The sequence below is a fragment of the Gavia stellata genome, chromosome 3, assembly GCF_030936135.1.
Source record: "Gavia stellata isolate bGavSte3 chromosome 3, bGavSte3.hap2, whole genome shotgun sequence".
Taxonomy (NCBI): domain Eukaryota; kingdom Metazoa; phylum Chordata; class Aves; order Gaviiformes; family Gaviidae; genus Gavia; species Gavia stellata.
This window is the reverse complement of record NC_082596.1, coordinates 20,020,108-20,041,261: the sequence shown is the minus strand read 5'-3', so window position 1 is coordinate 20,041,261 and position 21,154 is coordinate 20,020,108. Positions and strand designations below refer to the sequence as shown.

Sequence of the window (21,154 nt, the reverse complement as noted above, 5' to 3'; positions counted from 1 at the left end):
TTAACAAGCAGCAGTTAATGACAGCTATATTCAATAGAATGATACATGGTCTCCTTCAAGTTTCTGATACCTAAATCTGCACTACTAAAACCCAGGAACATTGATTCATACTCCGTCACACCAGAAAAGAGAGCAAATATACATAATGTATAAATTAAATTTCAGCTTTCAATATTATTTCCCAACAACCCTAGTTAGGTGTAATATTTCAGACTAGTACAAAGAAAATTACACCACTTTTTAGAATTGTATTTATCTCCAGCTGCATGCTTATAAAAAGTAATTAGACTCAAAATATTTCAAAGATAATTAATCAAAGATTTTTCACTCACACCACCTTTACTTAAAACCAAAAGTACTAAATACAAAGCAACTCATAAGAAAAATAGAAGGAGTAAAATGTCCCTAACCTAACTGGTTCTTATTATAATTATTACTCTGCATTGCAAAAAAAATCTCCTCTGAATAAAGAGCACTATCAAGAGTCTTAGACTTTAAACGAATAGTGAAGTCTTACATCTGCTATCAAACACTATAAAGCAGAACTGGGGGGGGAAAAAAAGTACAGAAAAAAGTGTGAGAACACCCCCAAGGCATTTTTAGATGTTTTACTGAATACATCAAAACAACCTTACAATACCAGAAAATATGTAAAATAATTATATCAACATACTATTTCAGGGCATCAAATGTTACATGCTTGTATGTTATACTTTGTTTTGCAACGCCACCCAGTGGAAGCAATTTAGTATTTCATATACACTTATCTACTAGTGGAAGAGATTACATTAATTTATTTTCTAGTACCTGCATTAATTCTTTTTCTTTTAACATTACCAAATTATGTTTTTATTGTTAATAGCAGCATTATGGAAATACACATAAGTGTTTGAAGCATATCAGTGCCTTTGGCTCCATAAAAAGGCACAAATGCACGTTTTCTATGTAGCATTACTAATGGGCAACTACTTTTCACTGAAGTACAGACCTTCTAGTCTAAACAGGCTACAAATAGGGCAGTCATTTATTAACACCATTTCCCAAGAAAAGTTATAAAAAGCCACAAATGCATGTCATCAAAAGAATGCATTCTTTGCATATTCTCCTGGCTTGCAACAGGAGCTCCATGTTGGAGGGAATGTTTACTATGCCTTTCAGATGTTATTGTATCTAAAGACATACACTACATCATATGTGTAATGGTTCTGCCAAATAGACAAGATAGAGAGGAAAGGCATTTGAACAAATTCCAGGCCTCTGGGAAAAAAAAAAAGGAGTCAAGTTACATCTGACCAGTGGAAGTCAAGAGCAATGTTCTTATTCCTTTAAAAATGTCATGCACCTTAGACATGCTCCTTGTTGGAGACAAGGATTTGCCCCACAATCACTGCTTTGGGCTCTGATGAGATCAGAGCAGGGAAGGGCAGAAGAGGTGACAGTAAATGAGACACTCTTTCCTCCCTCCCAAAGGTTCAGTGATCTAAAAGAAAGGCATTACAAAGCTCAACGCAAAGGAAGCATTTGAAAATAAGTTACGGAAATAAACGAAGGAAAATAAGGAGAAAAATAAACAAAATTTAGGATGAAGAGTTGGGAATTAAAGGCATAATAGTATGGGACTCATTACTAGTTGAAACATGTTACCAGGACGAAAGATGAGAAAAGAGAAACGACTGTGACAGGACAGAATGGGTAGGAGTAAAGAAAAAAATAAAAGAAGAACATGCAAATCAGAGTATTTAAAAGGGACCACAAGAATGTCACCATTCGTCTTCACTGTGACTATATATTTAAGAAATTCACTAGAAAATTCTCCTCTACCACAGATCTAATAAACAACTAAATGTTTAAAATTTCTTTCTGCTTCAGCTACACATCTGACCACAGCAAATTCCTGGCAATCATGATTTGACAGTTAAAGGCAAATTAGAACTGAATACTAAGTTTTACCCAATGGTCAGAAAATGAAGCTCATTGTAGTCCACATCAGCATGCCAACCACCACAAGTTGCCCCGCAATACCATGTGCTGCTATCCACCTGCTCCAGTAGTAGAAGCCTCCATCGATTCCACATGCCAATTTTTTTTCGGTCATTTTATTTTATAGGTAGCAGTGAAATTCATAAAAATTTATAAATATAAAAACATAGATGAAAATATTGACAACATATTGACTCTAATGCTTAATATACAAGTTTGTAACAACACTGCATAAATACTTCAACTACAGCTGAGGTAACTCAGTTCCACTTAAGAATAAGTACCTATTTCTATTTATTGTCACATATTCCAAGTACTGTAAACCCTACATGTTCATCTTACTGCCATGAAATTTGGGATGCCACACAGGCAGGACTCCAAATCCCAGGTCTCTTAACAAGCACTCCTGAAATAGTTTCCTAGAAAACAAACAAAAAATTCAACAGCCATTGTACATTAATCTTCCAGATTCTATTACCACATTTTTGCACACAGTTGTGCATAAAAATTAGGAATTAGTCATGCTGACAGTGTTCCTGAACATTTGACATTTTTTTCAGCTACTGTACTTTACTCACTTCCACTTTGAGGAAATAAAAATCAAACTCTTCGCTCAGTGACAAATATTAATTTCACAATCCACAAACTACAAGTTCTTCATCACATTCCTGTGACTTTTAATCTGCTCACAAACGTGCTGGAAAGCAGAAGTCCTTGGCCTTCTCACACAGTATTAATTTCTTTTCTGTGCAGTAATTCGAAAAAGCCACAGCCTACACACCATCCGTGGTCTCTACAACTCAACCCATTACTCCTGCGCAACATAGAAGTCAAGTTATGGAAGGATACCCTCAGTCTAACACAGTAGACCACTGACACCAGGAAATACAAAGTTCAGGAACAGAACATCCCTGTACTGTGAGAAAACTGCCTTGAAGTAAGCAGAAGAAAACCCTCAAGGAGAGTGAGCCAGCTATATGGCTTAGAGAAGGCTGAAATATGGACAAACAAAACATCTAGAAGACAGATATAGGGCCTGGTTCAGTTTATATTTCAGGTTACTAATTTTAAATAACAACAGCAAAAAAAAAAAACCTTTCCACTCTCCAGTGGACCGGTTTCTATATATATATACAGACACACACACATACAGAGAACAGAGTAAGTGACTTGGTATTAATGATTTAGTAAGACAGCCAAATAAATTGGACTGAAATGAGTCAGGGTCCTTGTGCTGTGGGAAGCGGAGAAAGAAAAGAACACAGGCACACATACCTATCTTCTATCACACAAGTTACTGTAATTATTACGTAAAATATCTGAATGGACAAGAACTGACTAGATCCATCTCTCCATTAGCAACTCAATCATTTAAGTATTTTAATGAAAATCTGTAATCCTCATCTATTTAGAATAGGTGCAAAACTGACTACCCAAGAACCACATAGATTGTTTGACCATAAGCAAAATATCAAATAAAGCACAAACTGAGAGACTGTACCTTTGCTACACTAACTGTTGGCATCTTTTGAGACAGCTGTAGTACGCTTTAACACACATACACTCACTTACATTTGGACTGTCTTTTAAAAGGTGACACATACATCAATCTTACAGTAAAAATGTCAAACTATGTAAACAAAAATGTCACTCTGATTACATCTTCCAGTTCTATCATAGATACATATACAGTATCCCCTAACGCATTCACTCGTCCTTCAATACACAATTCACCATGGCAAACATACCTTTCCGTTCCACTATTAATACAATGTATTCAACACAAAACTAAAGTAACACATATCTGTCCACACAAATTGTGTATTACTGTCCTAGCTTTATAAAAAAGGAAACTAAGTCGTCTACCTTACAAGAGACCTAAATGTCACAAATCAATAAAGCTAGAATGCTGAGAGATTTCAGGGAGCATGGCTAAGGTTGTAGGCACACACCCAACATAACTCTGTGTTAACATTCTTCTCAGTAAATTGAGAACTCCGTGAAATCATCCATTAATGGACCAGTACCTCAAATACTAATAATGCTTAACAGAAAAAGCAGAGTGTGGAATGAATAGCCTGAATATCCACCCCTGACCTGTGGGCAGAGTAAGAAGGAAAAGTGGTTAATTTGCTAAAGTTTGTAGAAGATACTAATTTCATATACAGTTATCTAAATCACATGTATTCATTTCAGACACCATCACTTCGAACTGCCTCAGAGTCTCTTAGACGCCCGCCGTTCCCGACAGGGACAGGCGCGCAGGCCTCCCGGCAAGGCCGGCCGGGCTTTCCCCAGCTCAAGGCACCCTTGCGCCGGGTGCCGCGCCGTGTTGTTCCGCAAGAGGACGGAGAGAAGCGCGGACGGAGCCAGTGCCCAACCCCGCCACCCGAAGGCCCGGCCGGGCCGCAGGGCGAAGGGGAGGCCCGGCGGGCGCACCCCCCCGCGCCGCGCACGCCGCCGGACCCGGACCCACCCCCGCTCCTCACCCGCGTCGAGCCCCAGCTGGTAGCAGGCCAGCGGCTCCAGGGACAGCTTGTAGCCCTCGAACTTGGGGTCCAAGAGCAGGCGCTTAGCCCGCAGGGAGCAGTGGGCGGCGCCCGCCATGCCGCGGTGCCGGGGAAAACTTCGGGAAGAAGCGGCAACTCGACGGCCCGTCAGGCAACGCGCGGGAACCGCCGCGGAGCACCACGGGAAGGGGCGCGTTGGCGCCCGACAGCGGCGGGACATGCTGGGAGCGGTAGTCCAGGCCCGACGGGGCCGTGACCCCGGGGCACGCCGGGAGCTGTAGTCGCAGAGATGGCGGCACCTCCCAGACTACGTTTCCCGGCGGCGCCCGCAAGCGAGGGGAGGGCGGGGCGGGTTGTGCGTCCGGGAGGCGTCTCCGCCTCCTGCCGCCCGGGACTGGCGGCGCCGCGGCGGGGTGAGCCGGGAGTGCGCCGGGCCTGGGCCTGCCGGCGTCTTTCCCCGCGCCCGCTTCCTCCCCCCGGCCGCGGCGGGGGAGCCGCTGGGTGGGCCGGGAGGGTGAGGTGCCAGGCGGGAGGGCCGGGCTGCGGGGAGGCCGCGTCTGGCGAGGGTGGGCCGCGCCCGCGCAAGCGGCCCGGTGACCTGCGGGTCCCCCCGGCGCCGGGGCAGCGGGGTGAATGCCGTCCGATGCTGCTGTGTGCATGCTCGTCCCCTGAGCTGGGCACGTACTGGTGCTCCGGTCATTAACCGCGGGGATGTGTACATGGGCATGGCACTGCACGTAGTTCTGTGCAAGTGACCTTCCTTTTTTGTTGTGTTAGTGACGCCAGTATTTGTCAAAACTCTCTTCTGCCCTGTGTAGGTTTGTGAAAAAACTAGATTTCCAAAATGAATAAAGATGCCCAGATGAGAGCAACCATTAACCAAAAGCTAATAGAAACAGGAGAGCGAGAGCGGTAAGTAGGCTTCCTCCTCCATGCCAGTAAGAGGCTTTAAATATTATCAAGCATGAACTATGCCTAGAAGTAAAGATGAAGTAAACTTAATTCTGAATTCTTCAAATGTCTACATGTGAAAGTCTTACATATTATATAAAGCTATATTTTTAAAAACCCTTATTTTTGCATTTTGAACAGTTTTATTTTAGTTTTACACTTGAAAAGAGAATCTGGGAAAATAGAGGGTGGGGTGGTTGGCTTATCAACTCAAAAGCTTTTTCTTATTCTGGTATATTTTGTTGGAAAGCTCTTCATTCATATAAAAATCACCATTAAATGCAATTTGTTGCAGTTAAATCTTGTTATTTCCTGGTAATGAGACAAAACGTTCCTTTTTGCTTTTAAGTTTTTCTTGTGTTCCTATCCCTTCTCTTGTCAGGGAAAGAAACATACAGTGGAACACGTAAAACAGCATTTGTGCAAGTCATTGTAGAGAACCCAATAAAGGCAAACAAGTAAATTACCCAATGTCTGTGGCAGCTAGTTTTTGGCCTTTTGTTGTCTCTTCAGTCTGTTGTATTTGCATTGTATTTACATATCACTAGCATGCTTATGACATTTCCCTCCTCATCATTTCACCGTATTTGTAACACCATGCACCAAAAGCTCTATTTCCTTCATTTTTCAAGGCCTGTATGAGAAGGAGTCTTCTTCCTAGGTCATCGCGTAGCCCTGTACCTAGTGTAACCTTTTGTAGACTGACATGGTGTCTGTGCTCTATTTCTTTCCTGGTTGTGACCATCCCCTTGGAGATTGCACAGAGCTTCAGAAGAGCAAGAAATTTCTTGAAATGGTATTTAAAAGTAAGAGGAGTTTTGACTGGATGTCAAAAGTTGTATTATAAACAAGCTTTATCAGAGCTGTACGATGCTCAGAGACAGAGCACTTGGATTTCTTGAATTAAGATACACCCAGAGCAGTGAATTTCACCTGTATTGTTACTCTGCTTTTTGTTATCAGTTCATCTGCCCTCTGCACAATTCACTGAGTAAAAAGGATTAGACCTACACAATTTAGCCTCTTGCTGCAATCCTTTCATTCATAAAAACAGAATTTTGCTAGTGTTTTTTACGATGGTACAAAATAAGTAGCTTGCTAGCTGATGGAATAAAGGATGAAGATACTAAAGCTTATTTTATCATATCTTACTTTCATTTTCCTGTCTTCTGTTTTTCAGTACTAATTTTCACTTTTTTAGCTAGCTTTCAATATTCTCTTTTGATATATGGAGTAGATGTATCATTGCGGCAGATGTGTGTCTTCTCTGTTTAACACCTGAATCCTTGTTGCTTATGCTTATAATTGGTAACCACGGCTAGAAAGATAAGATACATGATCCCTTTGTCTTCACCCAACACGAGGTAAAGTGTAACTGAAACCTGCAGAAAAGAGAGAAAACTGCAGTTGAAGACAGTAGTACAGAATTCTCCTTTCAGAAAAGAGGGAGGAAGGTTTTATTTATTTTGAAGGCCTGGTTTCAGGTGAAATAGTCTAACTTTGGAAGTTAGCACACATTTACTAACAGAGTAGACTCAGGCAGTTGAAGTGATTCAAGGGCTTCTACTTCTTTTCTGTGGCTGCAGCATCAACGCTGCCTGAAGCCACCAACTCCTCATAGTCCAACATGGTAAACCGAAATTGGTACTCAGTCGGGTTAGGATTCATGCGCTGTTCAGCCATTTCTGCTGCTGGTCTGGGAGTTCCACTATGAGTAGTAGTTGTAAGCTTAACTTTCACACTGAAGCATATTTAAGCTATCACGAATGTTTACTGTTCCTAATAAGTTTGTATATTGTCTTAACAGCCTTAAAGAGTTGCTGAGAGCCAAATTAATTGAATGCGGCTGGAAGGATCAGTTGAAGGCACACTGCAAAGGTAATGGTGGTCAAATAGCTAATTTCCTTTGTAATCAGCTGAGGTTCTGGCCAAATAAAAGTCCCAGATGAAAGATTTACTGCCTAACAGTCAATTTAAATGAGACTTGGGCAAGAGGAAAGTATCCCTGGAAGTTTGTTTTGCATGCAAGAAACCATCTTGCCATCTTAGCAAAAAAAAAACCAAAACAATCTTGAAACTTCTTCTCTGATCTGAAACTGATGAAGCTTCTGAGAAAAGTATTGGAATTGGTTCCCTAAATATTCATATCACAGAATCATTAAGGTTGGAAAAGACCTATATCATCATCAAGTCCAATCATCAACCCAACACCACCATGCCCACTACACCATGTCCTGCAATGCCACATCCACACGTTCCTCGAACACCTCCAGTGATGGTGACTCCACCACTTCCCTGGGCAGTTTATTCCAGTGTCTCACCACTCTCTCAGTAAAGAAATTTTTCCTAATATCCAGCCTGAACCTCCCCTGGTGCAGCTTGAGGCCATTTCCTCTTGTCCTGTCACTAGTCACTTGGAGAAGAGACCAACACCCACCTCTCTGCAACCCCCTTTCAGGTAGTTGTAGAGAGCAGTAAGGTCTCCCCTCAGCCTCCTCTTCTGCAGACTGAACAACCCCAGTTCCCTCAGCCGCTCCTCATAAGACTTGTGCTCCAGACCCCTCACCAGCTTCATTGCCCTTCTCTGGACACGCTCCAGTGTATCATGATGATACAGCTTTTTGTTTTGAGAGCGATCACTTCCTTACCACAGGAGAATAAAAGCCAGATAAAGGAAAGTGGAGCAAAATACAGTGGTATACAACTTAGAAACTTTAGATAACTTTGTTGTCTGCATATAGGAGAGAAAGAAGTGTGTATGTAGTCTTTCTGAATACAGTTCTTGAAAATAACATCATCTGCTTAGATGAGAGAAAACAAGCAGGTGAGCCTTTAAATACCCAAATCTTGAGTTTTGAGTTAAGTATTTAGTGTTATTACAATTTACTGACTTGTAAATTGTATGAAACTGTTATAAATAGTATTTAAGCATCCAGGAATATTACTGCATGATGAGATTTCCTTAAAGCAAACAACAAATCCCTTGAGCTTTTACTTTAATTCTGATTTGGTCTGTTGTGCCCAGCAACTCAACATTGCATTACAAAGTTTATCTTTTTCTAGACCTGAGTATGTTAAATTGTTTTCATAGGTGGATCATGCTTGCAGTTGTCTGCTTGATACTACTGCCAGATATTACTCATTTCAATAGTACAGATAGCAAAAGGGATGTTTATCTGCCTTCTCAACTATACACTTTATACTCTGCTATAGTAAAGTTATGTAGAATTGTTTGGTTTACATTAGTATCTTGAATTGTAGCTGCAGCTGCTGAGAATGCAAATGTAAGTTCAGTTGTCCCTGTTAAGGGCCTAATAACCTCCAACAGAAAGGACAGAGAAGGTTTATGGGCAATTGGGGTTTTTTTTGTTGTTGTTTTTGTTGTTGCTTTGTTAGGGTGTGGGGGTTTCTTTTTGGTAGCTTCTTCCAGACCCTCTTGCCATTGTGGATTAGGGCCAATAATTGAGCAATCCAGGATTAATTTCTACGTGGAATTCAGTCAAGAAAAACAGCTTACAATTAAGTCCATGTGATGTCAGTTCAGAAAACATATTCAGTGTCTTGGGGACAATAAATCCTATGTACTGCCATACAGTTTAAAACATTCATATTTAGACAAAATATTTTAGTTTTATGCTACTGAATTGAGCTTTCTTCTCAGAATTGACTTCTGCATTTTTCAGTAGTCTTCAAGACACTATAAGTAGACAATGTGTTTAAATACTGGTATGTATTTATCATACAGTATATCCTAACCATAGCTTTTATTTTGCTGTAGATTTATACCTTTCTTTCAGGTATACTTTTTTACTTTGATGAAATAGATAGATAGATTTTGTTTAAACTAGTTAGAAAGAGTAGTAAGCATTTACTGTCTCTGTGCTCTCCCTTGTTGTATGTTCCAAAGTCTTTTTCCAATTGTATCTCTTTCTCACTGTTATGTAAATAATGTGTTTGAAGAGATAAGCGGACCAACTTGTGAACTGCTACAACAGTCCAGTAATATGCACATCTGGCAATGCTCAGCTAAGCTTAAACTTGGTAACGTTTGATTTTAAAATATGAGCTGATGAAGATGCATCAGTAGTGACAAGTTCCCATCCTTAAACCTATGTTATGAATGACAGACTAAATCCACTGTACAATGCATTAATAACCTACATTTATGTCACAAGCTGTCGCAGATAGAGTGAGAGTGCACTTCTCTTATGAGAGAGAGAAGCAACAATATACTTCATTGATATAAACAGTGAGTTAACAAAGTTCAATGGTAAATGTGACAGTGGTTTAACAAGATTCAATGGCAAGGTACGCTTGATTATTTACTGCATAGAGGATAGGGTCAGCCAAGATGTCAGGGAGACCTTCCCATTGAGTTGTGAGGTTCAGACAGGACCCCCTTGCCTTCTAAACTCCTTCTCAGAGAGGAGTCTAGGTGTGGCTGGATCCAGACCTAGTCCCAGATTTGGTCAACAGTTGATGTCTAAAGGATTATATATATGCACAATCAATCCTTTATATCACTTAGCTAAGGTTTCAAAGTTTCAGCATGCTATTAGTCACTTATTAAGAATCTGTTGCGGCAAGTAATCTTTCAACCTTGAGGAGTAACCTTGAGAGGTGTCCCTACTGAAGGGGAGATCCTGGCATGCAGCCCGCCACTGTGCAAGACAGCTCAAAGAGCTCTTGGGCTGCTCACTATTTATGGGGGTAAGATGATTAACTCAGTCATATTTGCATACCAACCAGAGATTTTAGTTTCTTCCAAGTTTGGCTTGAGTTGGACATTGACCAGCACTGTGGTTAGGTGGACGCATTGCCATAAATTAGCCCTTGGCTATTGTATTGTTATCTGTTTCCCCTGAATCCACTCTGAGCCGAATGCATCCATCACGATTGCCTCTGGTGGTTATCGCTTGAGCAGGGTTACAGGAAAAGCTCGGGGGTGGGGGTTGGGGGCAAGGTGGAAGCACACCATCCCACAAGCTACTTCATCTTCTCTGATGACCTGTGCATGCAGGTTTTGTCTCTTGATCATTGGCACAGGTTTTGTCTTCTAATGAATGGATTAAGACTAAAATACCTATGTGTCTTGGTCTTCCCCAGATGTCATTAAAGAAAAAGGATTAGAGCATGTTACTGTTGATGATTTAGTGGCAGAAATCACTCCCAAAGGCAGAGGTAAGAAAATGCCAACATGGATGTGGTAGTACATCAATAAACAAACCTGCCTGTATTTCATTAATATTTTGAAAGCACCACTATGAACTTGCGTGTGTTGGATTCAAGGAAAAATGCTAATAGCTTGATATTAACTACAAATAAAATGTGTGAATTTATATTGTATTAACAGCCATTCAAAATCTGTAATGAACTGTGTGTGTGTAGACTACCTTTGCAGGTTACGTTATTTAATCATGAGTCTGAATTAATCTTTGTAATTGACTTAATGGTCCCAAGAAAACTTGGGGTATGAGGCAGAGATGTTTTAGAACTCCAATTCTTTTTAAGACGGAAAATCTGAACTAACAGTACTAGTGTAATGGGAAGTGGGAAAAGGAAAGGTCATAGTGTACAGATACAGAAAAATGGAATCTTACAAGGAAATACTGCAGTCTTCTTTATATAGTTCTTCTTGGACTCTCTAATAGTCTCTGGTGTTAGTGTGAGAAATTCATTAAGTCTTAAAAACAGGCCTTCAAAATAGCTTGCTGAAGACCCTTACTCTGAGTTCATGGCTGAGATTTATATTTTTTTGCTCTTAAATGCGTGAAGAAAAAAAGTAGGATAACAAACTAGGTTCTGATGATTATATCCTGTTTACTGTTGAATAATCCTTTCCCTCAAACTTTCCAATTTTCTTGACTATGGCTAGGCAAAAACCTACCAATAACAAGTGTTCTCAAGACTTCAATTTTAGGCTATTTTAAATGGGAGAAATACAGATATGCTATATGAAAATCAAGTAGCTTCAGTTACTTCAGGTATTAACAGAATTGCAAGAACAAATAAAGAAAGGATGGGAGCAGCTGTTGTAAAAGGTTGGTATGAGCATATTTTCCATTTTGTCTTTTTTACTTCTTGCTTTCTTATTTGTGTTTCAGCCTTGGTACCAGACAGTGTAAAGAAAGAACTCTTGCAAAGAATAAGAACCTTCCTTGCCCAGCATGCCAGTCTTTAACTTTGATGTTCATCTGGGATACAGTGTTTCTGTTTCTGTATTATGTCAATCATGTCAGGATTGGAATGCAGTTTCCATACTTAAGGATGGAAAAGCATTATTACTTTTTTTGTATGATGAGTTGAAGTTTCTTTGCACTGCATTGATTTCTTAAACTTGGTGTTATTTTAATAAAAAATTTTGTGGACTTATGGTTCTAAGGCTGTCCTCTCTATCAGTGCACTGTAATATGGTGTCACCTATTCCAGTTTTTAATAATCCGTAATTTTATAAGGTTGTGTAAACTTGCTCAGATTTTTCGAAAAAGAAGTACGATTAGTAAGTAGGTTAACTAGAAATGCAGAAGGGGACAAAGTCTGTGGAAAACGGGATATGACATGCTACTGAGCGTATCCTTTCTAATTTTCCCTAAGGAGCTGGACAGCGTGAGGAAGACTTCATGACACTGTTGGTGGCATTCCTCTCGGTACTTCTTTGCTAGAGAGTGAGTGGTCTGAAGTCTCTGATTTGTGTTGCAAATATTCACTCAGTAATTCATAAGAGGATGAATTCTTCAAACAAAAAAAGGCAGTCCTATCTTTCATCAATAATTTTCCCTTCACGTTTACTTTAATTAAAAAAAGAGTCACTATTCTGAGCCACGACAACTACTGTTTTCTAGCTTTGCCCATATTACTGGTAATTTTTTAATTATGTGGATCTATGGGGTCTTTTGAAATTTGTGTGATACAATAATTTTCCAACATAAGTCTCTTAAGAGGATACATATGAAATTCTTGTATCAGGAACTGCAAGGTCAGCCAGGTCTATAAATTGCTGCAAAAATAAAGTTGATGAATACAGAGGATCAGGAAAGGGGCTTTGAAGTGAGAACGTTTAATTTTTGCCAGCTTCCATTTGAGGTAAGTGTCTAATAGACTGTGAAGTGGAGGAGAAGCATAAGCAGGAACTGAATGAGCCATGAGATACTGTTGTGACTCAGCTACTGTGAAAAATTAATTGACTCAACATTAATCTTAATCTTCCTAATTAGAAGAATACTCTAAAAACTGTCACTTAGTGTGGAGCTGTTCACTAGCTGCTTAGAAAGTCGTGCCTGCGCCGGTGGATGTGTGTCTCTTTCCCCACTCCTCGGTGTGAGGGGCCGCTCAGGGGCACCCACGCCTCAGGTGTGGGGAGGGTGGCGGCTGCTCCCCCTCCAGTCTCCAAACCCGCTGCTGCCTCCCGGTCCCTTGGCTTTAGAGGAGAAAAATAACGGGCTACGCTGCGGAGCGAAGTGCTTACTTCCCATGCTGCGTGCTCACTGGCAAGTCAGGCAGCTGGGGCTGGGGCTTAGCTGAGCTCGTCACCTGCACAGGCCTGGGCTGAAATGGCAGCAGCAGGACTGCCAGTGCCAGGCTGAGAGTGTTTTATTAAGTTCTCTGCTCAGATTGCGAATTGGGGAACAGACGTGACAGAAGAGTTTAGCAACAGGTGACAGTTGAAGTCTGGCACTAGACAAAAGTCAATGTAAACTGGGCAATACCGACGCTCAATAGGACGAGCTGTAAGCAGTCATGAACACCTTTTGCCTGTGCAAGACCGAGTTCCTGCTGAGACTGGAACATCGCAGGAGCCAGGATCAGGGATCTGCTGCAGCATACAGACATTCCTTCTGAGGGCCTCTGCTGTACTGTTTTAAATCTACCTTCATGCCAGTGTGAGTGTACTTGCTTGTCTCTACACTGTTAAATAATGGTGGATGTCAGAAAGAAGATTCTTTCTTCCACTTAAAAGTCCATCTTGTTTTTTAAAAAGTTTATTTGCATTGAGTATGTTAATGCAGTGTTTGATTGCAACTTTGTTTGCAGTGGGTATGTTCTGTTTGAATTGCATACATGTGTATTTTTTCTGAGCTCTTCATTCTAGACTTTATTTACCCAATGCTAGTAACTGATGGAGTACAGAATACTTCTTCACACAATCTAGCAGAATGTACACTAGCTGAGAGTATGTTTAATATATGGCAAGGCTGTAAAATATTCTCCCTATTCTTAGTCTTTCGTTCTTAAGAGGTCTTTGCTGATGCTCTTCGGTATTTTGCAAGTGACTTTAGAAGTCTTCCATTGATGAATGGCTGCAGTGTGTTATGGGCACACAATACCTTGCTCCAGAGCTTCCACTTGATTTCCTTCACTGTGATGGGAGAGGGCCAGACTTAAGGTATTTGTACACTGAACTGTAGAAGGCTTGTTGTCTGATTAGTAAACATTTGAGATTCCGTCTAGATCATGACAGTTGAAGTGCAGTTGCTGTAAATGCGGTGTAGTCCTCTGTAGGCAGCCCATGCCTGGCACAGAATAAAAACTGAACGCCATATGAAGTTTCAGAAAGTTGCGCTGACCAATCTGAAGTTAAAGGCTTGACAAATAGCTCTTTCACATGCTTCCAAAAATAAGTTGTCAGTTCTGCCCAGACTGGCTTAAAATGCAAGAGCATTCAGAGACCCAGAAGCAAAAGGAGAGAGTGACTGCCTTCCAGACGCACACCAGCAGCTCCCATCTCAGGGTAACACAGGCTCCTCTCTGATGTAAACAGACCAAAGCCACGCGTTCCCACAGTGAGTTCTGTTAATCTCACCAGTGCAGCCTCCATTCAGTAGCTAGGCAAAAAGCATGTTTGACAACATGTGCAGATCCAAATTACACTGAAGCGGACTGGTCAGAGGTATCTTGATGGATCTTCTAAGAATGAAGTTAGATTTGGGGTGATACCAGCAATGGGAGATGGTTTCTTGAGGAATACATAGGTCCCCTTAGTGGCCTCATGTTTTTGGTTTAACTGCAGGTTTTATTCTCAGATGCACAGGGTGGCTTTGTTTTGCAAACTGTTCTCTGCACATTCCAGTTTCTAGTAATTTGGTTGAGTACTGAAAACAATCGGTAACATTCAGGATTCAGCCAGAACATTATTGTCCTGTTGAGGTTTTTTTGCTCACTGACAAATAAGATGATCAGTGCTGTTAAAGGTTCCATATCTATAGCATATATGGACAGATAGCTGCATTAACTACTTTTTCTTCAAAATTTGACCATTTTCAATGTCATGAAATGCATCCATTCCTTACAAAGACAGACAGCACCCAGAACTAGATAGCCAAGAAGTGACAACTGAGGATTGATGTGAATTACCTAAGTTGTGGGCATATACTTCTTTTGGATGGCAGCCCTCTATATACACTCTAGTAGCTGATTCAGCTTGGTCTTTTTGTAAACAAAATCAGTTTGTAAATTGATATTGAAATAATGGGTCAGATAACAGCTAGAGTAAATTGGTATAGCTCTGGATGCACACTAATCCAAATTCTATGTGACAGTGAATGAATAGTCCTACTGCTGTCAATGAATGACCGATAGAAAAAAGTTTGCTTAGACTCTCCCTTAGTCAGGCCCTGAGGGATCTGAAATACACAATGAACTGAAACTGGTTAGATTCTAATCTGTTTGATAATTATTTCCCCATGACTGCTTCTCCACATTGACATAGTCCAGTCAAAAAATGTTATAAAACAGTAACATCACTAAGAAATTCTGCTGAGATGTCAAACTTACATCTTAGATAGAACCTCATCATTTTGCCACCACAGGTTTTTCAATTTTTTTTTTTCTCTATTCCTTTTTCCCATTCTTCATTTTTGTTTACTGCCTTAATCATAGCAGCATAGAATCATAGAATGGTTTGGGTTGGAAGGGGCCTTAAAGATAATCTAGTTCCAACCCCCCTGCCATGGACAGGGACACCTTCCACTAGACCAGGTTGCTCCATCATGTAATGTTTCAGTACGGACCTTTATCACTTGCAGAACATGTCTGAAATCTGTTTAAATCCAGTAAGAGTCCATCAGTGCTGTTAAAAAAATATTGCTGCTTCTCAGTTCTTCTCTCTGGAGGGTCCTTTAGGGTGACAGCTCTGCACTACCTAGCCCATGTGCTCATCTGTTCTTTCACATAATGGAGTATGTTTAATGGTAGTAATTGAGGCACCTTGACAGTTTGGCTTTAACTTACTTAGTGATTGAGTTTTCACTGGAGCAATGAAAAATATCCAATGCTTTAACTTGCGGGCTTTCTTTAAATTCATAAATATTTGCAACTGAAATCATAATTGTGTTCTACTTGGCCTGTTTTTCTCAGCTATTCAGTTTCTAAAAGAAACAGCTGTGGCTGCAGAGCCAAATTTGTAATGACTGGAGCCCAAAATGAGGAAAAATAAATTCCTTTCCTCATAAATAATTTATACTTCACCACTTCAGTGTAATGAATAGGTTAATCAGCATTCTGCTTGGAATGAGAAAAGGCCTAATCTCGCTTTAGTGTATTTCATATTTACCATGGTGCTTTCCATCTGAACAGTATTATTCTCAGAAATGTTCTTTACGCTTACCTTATAACTAGTGAAGTGATTTAGTAGTAGATCATAATAAATATCCCTCTAAGCAATCCCTGCTGATTTCTGTTTGTTGGAGTTACTAGGAAAGAGGTTATCTGTTCTTTCATTGTCCTTGAGATAAAGTATCAAGTTGCTGCTGATAAAATCTGTGGCTGGCAGTCTGTGGGTGAATACTGACAAGGGCAGAGCAACCTGGCTTCTTCTGTTGGCCAGCTCCCTTCGACTGCCTGCATACAAAGTCAGCGCAGTGTTGAGTTTTTACTTCTAGTGCAGAGGGCAAAAGCAACGCTTGATTGCCTGAAAAGTAATGGCACTGGAAATCATAGTGAAAAACTCATCATCTGCTTCCATGGGATCTTTCAATACATATGAACAGAGATGAGCGTAACACTGATCTTAGCTTTTTATACTGCATTGGTGAGACCGACACTCATGATGTACAACTCACAATTTTGAAAGGAAGAAGGAAAAAATGGAGTTGTGAAAGAGAAAAAGGAATTACTGAGGGCTAGTGCTGCTAGTTAAGCTTTAAAAATCTCCCAGTGTTAGTTTATTGAAAAGAAAGTTGATAGAATATATGGTTGTGATGTGTCAGAACCTCCTCAGGGAGAAAAGAGGAAACAAAGGGCACTTTAATCTAACACAGAAAGGCATAAAGAGTAGATGGAAATAGAAGTCAAACTCAAATTTAAAACAAGATGGCATTTGTAAAAGTACAGCTGCTTAATCGCTAGAACAGACTATGAAGAAATATGGTGGATCCTTCATTTTTCAATGCTTTCCTGAGTACAAGGTGCCTTTCTGAAAGAGCAGCTTTACTTCAGAGTTACTCAAACTTCCTGGAAATGCAGTACTCGCCTATAAGTGTTCCCCAGAGCTGGCAGCAGCAGCTCAGTTTCTTCCAGCTGAGAAAGGAAAACCAGAATAAATACTCCGTGTTTTGACTTCCGCTCCCTTGCAAAAGAAACAGAGGCGTTCCCAAAAATGTAAGGTCCAGAGCAGTTCACTGATTTGTATAAATGTCCTCTGCTTTTTAACTCCTCTGTTCTGGAAAAGCATCTTAAATGCTATTGTCTAATACCTTCCAAGGTGAACCTTTTAATGAAGTTTCCATAAAGAGAAATGCTGCTTTAGTTGAACACAGGCAGAAGCTGTTAGCCCCAGTACAGGTGTAACTGGGTGGAATGCAATGCCCTCGGAATCTATGATCGAAGTGGTAGTAGCAGTTAAGCATTAAAAAAATCTTTTTTTTGTGACTTGGATTGAAAAATGCTCTGATCTATCTAATCTGTTTGTTAACTTTTTCATGTGCATTTCATTCTGAGATAAGTTTCTGTCCCAATCCTGGATCAGTTTGCTAATATTTCAGTAGTTCAGATTAAATTTCAAAACATCTGTTGACATATTTTTTGCAAGGAGAGGATTCATCAAATAGTCAATGGATGGAAGAGGACTGTTCTTCGTCTGTTGAATAAAGATCAGAAAGAGTATTATCTATGCCTGGTTTCTGCCTATTGACTGCTGCAATGATAAAGATGACTTCCTCACTATCATGAGATAAACAGAAAAACTTGATAAAGAATGAAAAAATGTATTTATTTCACTTCCTCATTTCCCTTCCTTGATTGCTGTCTCCTCTAGACTGTATATATGAGGTTACGCAGTTATATTCAAAACCAGCTGTTGGGTTTTCCCCCCATTAAAACTGGGATCTAGATGTCCCAATCCAAATTTTACTGAGACAATAAAGTTTGGCTGAAGCTGGAATTGATTTTAGTCAGATTTTGGGAGCTCAACACTTCCAACAGCCACTTGGGCTTGGCACATAGGTGCTTAGGTAAGAACTTCAGTTTTGAAGTTTTTGAGCTATAAAAAAGGTCTTTTTTGCTGAATTGATTTGTGTTAAAATGGGAAAAAGGAGGATTCAAGATTAATTTAAGGGTTTTTTTCTATTAAGTTATTTTCCCAACTTTAGAATAATAATTCTTGAAATGAGACCACTAGATCTGGCAAAGGGCATGAAAAAAAGAAAAGAAACTTGCATTTTACCAAGAGGTAGAAATTCTTCTAACAAATGCTGAAGTATGAAGAAACAAAGAACAGTTTCATGATTCTCCCCCACCCAAAAAAACCACCTAGAATGAAAATCCTTTGCTTTCCTAAATGCTTTCCCCAACAAAACTTCATGACCTTATCTTTCCATGCTATGCACTCTATTTCCCTAAATGCAAATAATACACATGCAGACATGCACACACAAGCATATCCATGTAGATAACTATTTTTATAAAGCAACATGCTAGGTACTCAAGTATTTAGAGGGTTTGAATTCAAATGCTAACACTATGTCTAGAATCCATCTTCTAATAACTTGAATTTAGTGCATATAATTCTTTTTTCCTTAATAAGAAATACAAAAGGCTGTGCATGAAAGTCAAGCAAGATTACTTAATGGCTACATACTACAGGATGGAAAGGAAGCTTTTCTATTTAGTAATGCAGTGATAAATTAGTTATATAAAGAATCCCTAATTTCCCTAATCTCCCTAATTTGCAATTGAGGAATATGAGGATTATAAGGAATACAAAGCATAAGCTTTCTTCCCATATAAAAAAGCTACAGAATTATTTTTTTTCTGGCAATTCTAATACTATTTTCTAGCTTAGTTTATGCACCTGTTTTATCTATTAAAATCAGTAGCGACTGAGAGCCAATATGGATCATAATCACCTAGAATATATTTAAGTGGAGTTTAAGCACCAATATCCACATTTGCTACCTAAAAGCTGCTCAACTGCAACAAATGGCAGTTACAGAAGCTCTTAAGTATTGTTACTGTAGATACATTTATTGATGCAAAGTTAAGTCTATTCACAATCCTGCCTCTGTACATGCTGGAGTTGCCCTGTAGTCTGCAGCTAAAGGTATGCAGAGGCATCCAGCTGGCACCTAAAGGAAACTGGGATCTAAGAGCTGGAACAGAATGCTTTAATCCCCCTGAGATCCAAACCCCAAGCACACCTTGCACTTATTGAGGGGATTTACTTCCTGCCAAAGTGCAGCAGCAGGCATTGCTTTCTTTAGATGTGGCTGAATGAAAAGGAAATAATTGGGATAACTTGTAGATAGAACCTAATAGTTAAATCATATAGTCAAGATCTAAATAGCTGGTAGATTTTTTATTTGGGAAAGAGAAGAGATGGGTTGGTCACCTCCTTCCCGACCTTCCGAAATGTAAGTAATCCCTCACTTTAAATCTTCTGCCTCCTGGGAGAACGGCCTTATTCATAAGCTGTAGTATTTTCTGTCATGGGGGAAGCAGAACTCCAGTACTTCTGTTCACTTGTGCTACTGTGAAAAAAACAGTAATTGAGAGAGCAAAAGGAAGCCTGGCTCTCAGCCTCTTGTTTAGCTCACTTGCCTGGCAGGGACAGAGAAAACTGGGTTCTGGTACCTACTCCCAGCATTGATTCTGTCTATTAACCTATCATAATTAAATACAGAAACACCCTAGGAAGGAGGAGCTGATGCCATCAGCAGAGAGAACCCAAGATTGTCTTTCCAGGCAATTTCTCAGCATCAGGCTAAAGTCACACATTCTTTATTACCTCTAAGTTCTTCACAACACTGAACAAACCAACCAGCCTCCTTCAATCTGAGGTGGGTATTCCTCTAGGCTGACTGGGGGTTCTGCCCCCCCAGAAGGTCCCGTCAGCTGGCCAGGCTCCAGTGTGAAGGTCAGTGCCTCGCAGAGAGATTCTAAAGGAGTCAGAACCCCTGGATCATTCTCAAGGGAGCAACAGAAACTGCCCAGTTCAGCAGAAGGTCAAACCTCCACAGTCTGCTCTGAGCCCAGGGAGACCGACGCAGTCACTGCTGCTCTTTGGCCTCTCTTGGCCACTGCTTCCAAAAAAATTACTTTGGGTGTGTGCCTTTGCACAGTTTCAAATATGATTTTTTATATATTATATGCTTGTTAAAAGTCATTTTGTTGAATTTTCCTACTAAGGCCTCTCACCAAGATCACTGGTGTGGGAATTTCCTCTACAAGGCATATCAAGCCTTAATGTGCATGAGGGAGGGAATTCAAGGTATGCTGGCAAAGACAACGGAGAGTAGAGCTTCAGCCTGGAACGCCTTTAGAGCGAAAAGAGGCTTTCATGACTACCTGCCTACTTACTTGGGAAAGGGCCAGATTTTCATACGCGCTAGGATATGCATTTGCCTAAACTTAGGCAAACTCTTTGGACAATACTTAGATTTTACCAAAAATAGGTGCTGAAGAGTACTACAAGTGAATGGAAAATGTATCTAGCACTGGAACTGCCCCCTCTCGTCTAGAGTTTCAAGACAGTTAATGATGAAATTTCAGAATATGAATTTGTAGCAGCAGTATAGAAACTTACTTCTGAATTTTGTAGTAAAAAACTGCAATTTTTCTGTGGTTGAAATGATAAAAACTCTACTTTGACCAGAATCAAACACTTGTCGAGGCTAAAATCTCTTCTACAAATGTAAAAGTTGAGTTACTGCACAATTCAACAGGACTGTAACTGAGGAAAGGTACCCTTAGATAAAAAAGCTATTCATAGCTTTAACAAATGACTGAACAGTGCAAAAGCACACAAGTGAAGCACATATACCATAAGAAGAATTCATATTGAAAGAGAAGCTGTATCCCTTTTATAGACAGAATGAAGTTATCAAAGAGAAACATTAATGTATCAGGATGGCATCTACCACTGGGTAGATGGCTGTGGAACAATCAACCATGAATTGATGGAAATTGCTTTAGATGTAAAGAAGTAACACTAGCAAACTTGCAAATTGTCAGGTGATGTGATTGATACGTTTAATCCTTAGTATCTGTAAAAGAAAATAAAAGCATTAATTTAAAAACATGTAGTTCCCTAACAAACTTTATTGGTTTACTGTAGCAGTACTATATTTGCTGTGGCAATGAAATATCTAATATTTAAGAAGATCTCTTTGGGAAAACTAACTGATCCAAAGGAATCCAAGGTAAAAACTTAGGAGCTAAGGGTTTGTGACATTTTTGAACAGAGAAGTATTTATCCCTGCAAACATTTCTTTTACAAATTA

At 40.0% G+C, this 21,154-nt stretch overlaps 2 protein-coding genes across 3 annotated transcripts in view; one reads left to right on the top strand and one right to left on the bottom strand.

Moving 5' to 3' along the window:
- Positions 1-4,587, bottom strand: part of NUDCD1 (NudC domain containing 1) — a 44,653-nt gene extending 40,066 nt beyond the window's left edge. The window contains 1 exon segment of the mRNA XM_059815275.1: positions 4,470-4,587. Coding sequence (XP_059671258.1) covers positions 4,470-4,587 — 118 coding nt within the window.
- A 283-nt stretch (positions 4,588-4,870) lies between these two features.
- Positions 4,871-11,809, top strand: ENY2 (ENY2 transcription and export complex 2 subunit). Of its 2 annotated transcripts, none has more exons than XM_059815564.1 (5): positions 4,871-4,903; positions 5,309-5,402; positions 7,249-7,319; positions 10,548-10,622; positions 11,546-11,809. In XM_059815564.1, exons 2-5 carry the CDS (start codon positions 5,335-5,337, stop codon positions 11,620-11,622), a joined length of 291 nt encoding a protein of 96 aa, XP_059671547.1. In that variant the 5' UTR covers positions 4,871-4,903; positions 5,309-5,334; the 3' UTR covers positions 11,623-11,809. The 2 variants fall into 2 exon arrangements, with proteins under 2 accessions (XP_059671547.1, XP_059671549.1); XM_059815566.1 differs by lacking the exon at positions 4,871-4,903 and adding an exon at positions 4,947-4,991.
- Positions 11,810-21,154: the final 9,345 nt, after the last annotated feature.

Bases quoted from the DNA above. Each gene is read 5' to 3' on its own strand.
- ENY2 (XM_059815564.1), top strand. From the start codon at position 5,335: ATGAATAAAGATGCCCAGATGAGAGCAACCATTAACCAAAAGCTAATA. The intron at 5,403-7,248 runs GTAAGTAGGCTT...TTGTCTTAACAG, and splicing joins GAAACAGGAGAGCGAGAGCG to CCTTAAAGAGTTGCTGAGAG. The intron at 7,320-10,547 runs GTAATGGTGGTC...GGTCTTCCCCAG, and splicing joins GTTGAAGGCACACTGCAAAG to ATGTCATTAAAGAAAAAGGA.